Source organism: Mandrillus leucophaeus, unplaced genomic scaffold (assembly GCF_000951045.1).
Source record: "Mandrillus leucophaeus isolate KB7577 unplaced genomic scaffold, Mleu.le_1.0 Scaffold157, whole genome shotgun sequence".
Lineage (NCBI taxonomy): Eukaryota > Metazoa > Chordata > Mammalia > Primates > Cercopithecidae > Mandrillus > Mandrillus leucophaeus.
This window is the reverse complement of record NW_012101554.1, coordinates 274396-281458: the sequence shown is the minus strand read 5'-3', so window position 1 is coordinate 281458 and position 7063 is coordinate 274396. Positions and strand designations below refer to the sequence as shown.

Genomic DNA, 7063 nt, shown 5'->3' with positions numbered 1-7063 from the left:
CCGGGCGTGGTGGCGGCGCCTGTAGTCCCAGCTACTTGGGAGGCTGAGGCAGGAGACTGGCGTGAACCCGGGAGGCAGAGCTTGCAGTGAGCTGAGATCCCGCCACCGCACTCCAGCCTGGGTGACAGAGCGAGACTCTGTCTCAAAAAAAAAAAAGGATTCTATGTTTAAATGGTAATAATTTTGATATATTGGGTTAAATATATTAAAATTAATTTTACTTTTTTTTTGATATGGCTACTAGAGAATCTAAACTTACATATGTGGCTCACATTATATTATCTTGCTTGACTGCATTTGTGCAGTTCTTGCTTACTTTCTCCAGTATGTAAAATAGGCATGGCAGTGAAAGACAGTGTGTTTCAGCAGGGATTTTGAGTGGTATTGCTGTTACAGGTGGTTTTGCAGTTGCTTGATTAATCCATTGGAGTTTCATTTTTAGACCCCCAGACCCTTAAGGGAAAAATTGTTTTTATAATGAAGTGGCAGATGTGTGCTTCTTTAGGCAGGCTTTTTAGTAAACTCAAAACCTGTATCTGACACTGTGTATCCCAAATAATAAAAAAGTCAGTCACCATATATTATTATTTCTCTCTTTTCCAAGCTTTTTGTGAATTCACTTCTCTGCTAGGGCAGAGAAGTGGTACCTAAGTCACCCACAAAATATGCATGGTGGAATTGATTTTCCAGGGGTACTGGGTTAGTAAGAGTTTTCATCCTCTGTGGGGTGGTAGGAACATCCAGTGATTGCTGTTTTATATCTTTTTAAATATTAAAAAATTTTTTTTTGAGACAGAGTCTCACTCTTTTTGCCTAGGCTGGAGTGCAGTGGCTCAATCTCAGCTCACTGCAACCTCTGCCTCCTGGGTTCAAGCAATTCTCCTGCCTCAGCCTCCTGAGTAACAGCAATTACAGGCATCCGCCACCATGCTCGGGTAATTTTTTGTACTTTCAGTAGAGATGGGGTTTCGCCATGTTGGCCAGGCTGATCTGGAACTCCTGACCTCAGGTGATCCGCCCACCTCAGCCTCCCAAAGTGCTGGGATTACAGGCATGAGTCACCGTGCCTGGTGCTCTTTTATATCTAAATTAGACTTGTTTTCTGTAAATAGTTGTCAAGACTTCTTTCAGTTGTATTTTAGTTTTTATTGTGACTCAGGTGTGGACTTTTGATAGCACACATTGTGTTAATGTTACAACATATATTTACGAGATTAAATAGTCATCAGGTGAAGATGTGTTCTTCTGAATAGGCTTTTATTTTTGTAGGTTGTTAGGAAGGTGATGGTTATAGTTTCTGTAATTTACCTATGATTTTCTCTTCAGATTGCAAAAGATGCCAAAGAATGTGTTCAAGAGTGTGTGAGTGAGTTCATCAGCTTTATAACATCTGAGGCAAGCGAAAGGTGCCATCAAGAGAAACGGAAAACAATCAATGGAGAAGATATTCTCTTTGCTATGTCTACCTTAGGCTTTGACAGTTATGTGGAACCTCTGAAATTATACCTTCAGAAATTCAGAGAGGTAAATAAAATGTCTCCCATTGTGCTTTTTTTTTTCCTTCTTCTTTTTTTATTTTTTTGAGATGGAGTATCGCTCTGTTGCCCAGGCTGGAGTGCAGTGGCAAGATCTCGGCTCACTGCAACCTCTGCCTCCTGGGTTCAAGCAACTCTCCTGCCTCAGCCTCCCGAGTAGCTGGGACTACAGGCATGTGCCACCACGCCCGGCTAAGTTTTGTATTTTTAGTAGAGACGGGGTTTCACCATGTTGGCCTGGCTGGTCTCAAACTCCTGACCTCAGGTAATCTACCTGCCTAGGCCTCCCAAAGTGCTGGGATTACAGGTGTGAGCCACCATTCCCGGCCCCCTTTGTGCTTTTAAGAAAATAAGAGATGTTATTTACTTCAACTTTTTAAATGTATTATTTGTTTAAAAAATTCATTTTGTAGTAAATTATGTAACATTTCTCAGAATTATTTAATTGCTTATATCAGCAGTCCCTAACCTTTTTGGCACCAGGGACCTGTTTTGCGGAGAGCAATTTTTCCATGGACTGGGGTCAGGGGAGGGGTGCGAGGGGCAGATGGCTTCAGGATGAAACTGTTCCACCTCAGATCATCAGGCATTCGTTAGATTCTCATAAGGAATGCAGAGCCTAGATCCCTTGCATGCGTAGTTCACAATAGGGTTCGAGCACCTATGAGAATCTAACATGGCCACTGATCTGACCGGAGGCGGAGCTCGGGTGGTAATGCTGGATTACCAGACCCTCACCTCCTGCTGTGTGGCCGGGTTCTTAACAGGCCACGGACCCTCATCAGTCTGCAGCCTGGGGTTTGGGGATCACTGACTTATATTACAGTACTTAAATAGTAAGTCCTTTCTTTTTCCCTTTGTTTATTACTAACTATAGCATAGTTATATAATGATTTAAAGCACAGACTTTGGATTCAGACTACCAGGAGGCTGAAGCCCAGCTCTGCCACATGCAAATTCTGTGGCCTTGGACAGATTATTTAATTACTTTAGGCCTTGGTTTCCTCTTCTGTAAAATGAGGCTAATGAGTACCTATATCATAGAATTATTGATGGGACTAAATAAATAATGTTCAGTGCTCATTAATGTTACTTCTTGCTGCTATTGTTAATTTAAAAGAAGTAGCATTAAAAGTAGTAAGGTTGGAGTCTTATAGATAATAAAAAGAGGAAGGTATAATCATGTCTTTCTTATTATTGATTGAATTCTTCTATTCTTCTTAGGTTTATCTTTGCTTGTAGGAATGGATTTTGTGAAAAGGAGTTGAGTTTAGCATATTTATTTCCACATGCCAACTTAGGTGTCAGATTCACATTACTTTCAAAATATATTCTTAATATCTTTAGTGTTTGAATACCATTAAATTAGTGATTTTGCATGGAATGATTGAAGTAGGAAAAGAATGTGTAAATTCCTAACAGTATTTTTACAAATCTTCAGTATCATAGGAACCTAGAGGTATTTGGCCAAACTAATTTAGGAATTTTTAACTCTCAACTTGCTGCAGTACTGCCCAGTTGACTGAGAGGCATATATATACTTAAGTGATCACTTGGATCATTTGTAGATTTATAGGCTCAATATTGGTGGTATTTTGCAGATTTCTTCATCTGTAAGTAGAGTTCTCTTACCCCTTTGATATGGTGTGGAATTAGAATAATTTATTTTTATCTGTACTTTGTTTTCTAGGTCATTACTCTGTCTTGTTAATGATTACAGCTTATATTAGAAGTTAGCCTTTTGAAAGCATTCTTCATATGTAATTAACCAGAAGTGTTAATAAATACTCTGCTTAGAGTTTGTAATAATAGAAGCTCCTAATTTTAGGCATAAGTAAGCATTCGTGTTTGGAAGACAATTTCATCTGAATATCAGTGACTTTTTTTTCCTTCCTCAGGCTATGAAAGGAGAAAAGGGAATTGGTGGAGCAGTCACAGCTACAGATGGACTAAGTGAAGAGCTTACAGAGGAGGCATTTAGTAAGCATTCTTATAATACAAGTCATGTAGATTGTTAGCAGTGATTCATACTGTCTAATGGTATTTGTGGAATGTCAGCACTGAGTATTTTGACAAAGCACTATTTTAAATAGTTCTTATCAGTTCATGCCCTTTTATTTGAAGTCAGTGAGTGATAAGTGTAGAAAAGTTTAATTCTGTAGACATTATAACCTTTCATTGATAGTTCTGACTGAGTTCCGTAGCCCCTAGTTTTTGGTGAAGATTCATATGAGATAGGAATATTAAGGAATTGTAGTTTGTAATATAAAATCTTATGATTTAAATAAATTTGAACTCAGTTTTTTTTTTTTTTTTAATTGAGTATCATGTTTTCATATTGGTGAAATAAAAGGGCTATGGTGAGTCAATTTCTCATTATATATATTTCTCATATGTAAACTATATGCTGCTCAGTTATATGTTGCTCTCAGCCAAACATCATGGTGTAGTGTAGTTTAATCATGAATCAGAAACTTCATCTAGTCTGTCTACAGATTTGTACATGTGGGCAGTTAGCTAAGGTACATGTTAGAGATAGGAAAATTGAAAAGCGCAATATAAAATAATGTGGTTTTTAGGGAACATTTTTTAAAATGGAAAATTGGAGGATTTATTATTTTGTCCAAGACTACATCATTGATATGGGGCAGAATTATAATGAGACATTAATGGTACAACCTTAAGATTCAGCCCAAGAAAGTAGATACAGTTCTTTTCCCTCTTTAACTAATTTTTTTTCTTTCAGCTAACCAGTTACCAGCTGGCTTAATAACCACAGACGGTCAACAACAAAATGTTATGGTTTACACAACATCATATCAACAGGTACAGTCCTTTATATTTTAAACGCTTAAAAAATTTGCTTGTATTGGCAGGGCCCTGTGGCTCACACCTGTAATCCCAGTACCTTGGGAGGCTGAGGCGGGTGGATCACCGGAGGTCAGGAGTTTGAGACCAGCCTGGCCAACATGGTGAAACCCTGTCTCTACTGAAAATACAAAAATTAGCCGGGTGTTGTGGCGGGTACCTGTAATTCCCGCTACTCGGAGGCTGAAGCGGGAGAATCGCTTGAACCCCGGAGGTAGAGGTTGCAGTGAGCTGAAATCACACTACTGCACTCTAGCCTGGGCAATAGAGTGAGACTCTGTCTCAAAAAAAAAAAAAATTTTTTTTTTGATTATACCTATTGATATAGTTAATTTCAACACATTATGAAGGACCTGATAAAGAAGGTTATTAAAATTATGTTTTCTCAATATAGATAACTGTATATAGTGTTCTCTTAATAGTTAAAAATAAGCATATGTTCATATTTCCATAGATTTCTAGAAAGATACACAAGAAATGGGAAGGAGACTTACTTGTTACTGTCTTTTTATTCACTGAATTTTTGTAATATGGATATTGTACTTTTAATCTCCTTTTCTTTAATTCTGTCCAATTTAAATTTTCTAATCTTAGATTTCTGGTGTTCAGCAAATTCAGTTTTCATGATCTGAAGAAATGATGGAATGGGGAGTGTAGAGAAATGAGAGTCTGTATGATTCTGGAACAGAGACATCAGAAGGAAAGACTGGTGAAAAGATGTATCTTTGTATATTAATAGCTGTAATGTAGCTTCCTGATGCTTGACTAATTGAGGTGTTAATTCTGACTTGAGAATCTTTTTCATGAATGATTTTAAAGAAAAATTTGGATTTTAAAGGTATTAAAATATTTTTGTTTTGTACGAGAGTTTGTTGCTCTGTATGACTCCTGTATGCATTGTATATTGCAATTTATTACTGTCAGAGATTTGTAGACAGTTTCTTATTTTCATATTGAATCATGTTACTTTTGTAATTCAAGTAAGCAGCTGGGTTAATTCATGATGTTTGCCCTTTTAATAAAATATAAGGGTAGAGTTCATTTTGAATGCAAGTTGCCTTTATTACAAATTTGAGTTTGTCTTGGTTATACCTTGCATGATAACCTAGCTAGATTTCTAGCATTTGCTGTATTTATTAAAATTATTTTTTTTGGTAAAACATTAATAGTTTAAGCAGCATCATTTTTTTGAAAAATGTAATTGAATAAGTGTGAATGCAGAAGCAAATATTGTCTGCCCTGTTAAACTTGGTGCCCGTTAACAGTGTTTACACTGTTCATCGTGCCTGTTAATGTAGTTTTAGTTATTGGAGCTTTTTTAAGACTAGATTTGGTTTTGAGTTACATTTTTAAGAATGTTGGAATACATTTAAGTTTAATGTAGTCCTAGTGCTCTTGAAATGGTGCCCCTTTCATTTGGTACATGATTTTGTTTCAAATCATATCTTCAAGTACTATAGTATCCTCTTACAGAAGAGGAATTTTATAGTCTGATGGTAAATGTCTTCATTTTACCTTTTTAATTGAAATGTCAAGTTTCCTGTTATACTGTGGAAACCAAGAAACATCAGACATCATTGCGTGTATAGACCTTTTGCATGGGTGAGTGAATGAAATGGAGAACAGAGTGAGTGCTGTGAACGGTGTGAAGCAGAAGCTGCCAACTTCTAGTGTGTTATCTTCATCTTTGCAATAAACTAAACTTAGATAATGTAACTTTGTATAATTTAGTAGTATGTACTCGGATTGTTTCTTTTTGAAAAGTGAGGATTTGTATTTTCTCAGCTATTCTTTTTGGTGTTAATTAACTTGAGGGTTTTTTTTAAGTTTTTAATATCAAAAATTGCTATTGTATAGTTTGCCTAAAAGGAAGTTGGAGTGAATATCATCTTTGAAGGACACTCAGATTTATAAGGTCAAAGCAATTTCCCAGAGATAGGCTGAATAGAAACATTTACTTTGCCAGAAGGACCATTAGGAGTATATTTGGGCTAATCAGAAGTTAATAATGCCCTCATCTTCTACTATCCATTTAAAAAGCAATCTTCATTATAGTAAATTCAAATAGGAAAAAATGGGGGAGTGGTTAAGCAAAATCAACAATCATCCTACTATGTTGAAAGAACCAATGTTAATATTTTGATAAATATCATTTGTCCGTTTACTTTGCTAAATATGTATATTTTTATAAAAATGGGCTCATATTGTGCATACCGTTTTGTAACCTGCTTTTTTCACTTAACAATATATTGGGAACATCTTTTCCAGGTCATACATAGTCTTCTGCATCATTTTTATTGGTTTATTATTCTGTTGTATGACTCAACCATAATTTATTTAATCTTCTATTGGATATTTTGACTATTTACATCTTTTCACAGTTATAAACAGCACTTCACTGAATCTCATGTACATCCATGACTGTTTTCTTAAATTCTTAGAATTGCTGGGTTACCAAATATGTAAACTTTTAAGGCTTTTGATACTTCGTTATGAGTGTGTTTTTGAGATATTTTCCACTTGATCCAAGCAGTATGTCACTATATAACTGGTAAAAGCACTTGGTCTTTGATTAACAGATACTGTCTCTAAAATTAGTTTACAGATTAATATATGTTCAAGTAGACAATGAAGATAAAAAAGGAATTTGAGGCCAGGCA

The 7063-nt window shown here is 36.0% G+C and overlaps 1 protein-coding gene across 1 annotated transcript in view; it reads left to right on the top strand.

Annotated features, from left to right (window-relative positions):
- Positions 1-6978, top strand: part of NFYB (nuclear transcription factor Y, beta) — a 20461-nt gene extending 13483 nt beyond the window's left edge. The window contains exons 5-8 of the mRNA XM_011975498.1: positions 1327-1524; positions 3434-3515; positions 4282-4361; positions 4998-6978. Of these exons, the coding sequence (XP_011830888.1) occupies positions 1327-1524; positions 3434-3515; positions 4282-4361; positions 4998-5030 (393 nt within the window). The 3' untranslated portion in view covers positions 5031-6978. The remainder of the gene's footprint in view (positions 1-1326; positions 1525-3433; positions 3516-4281; positions 4362-4997) is intronic.
- Positions 6979-7063: the final 85 nt, after the last annotated feature.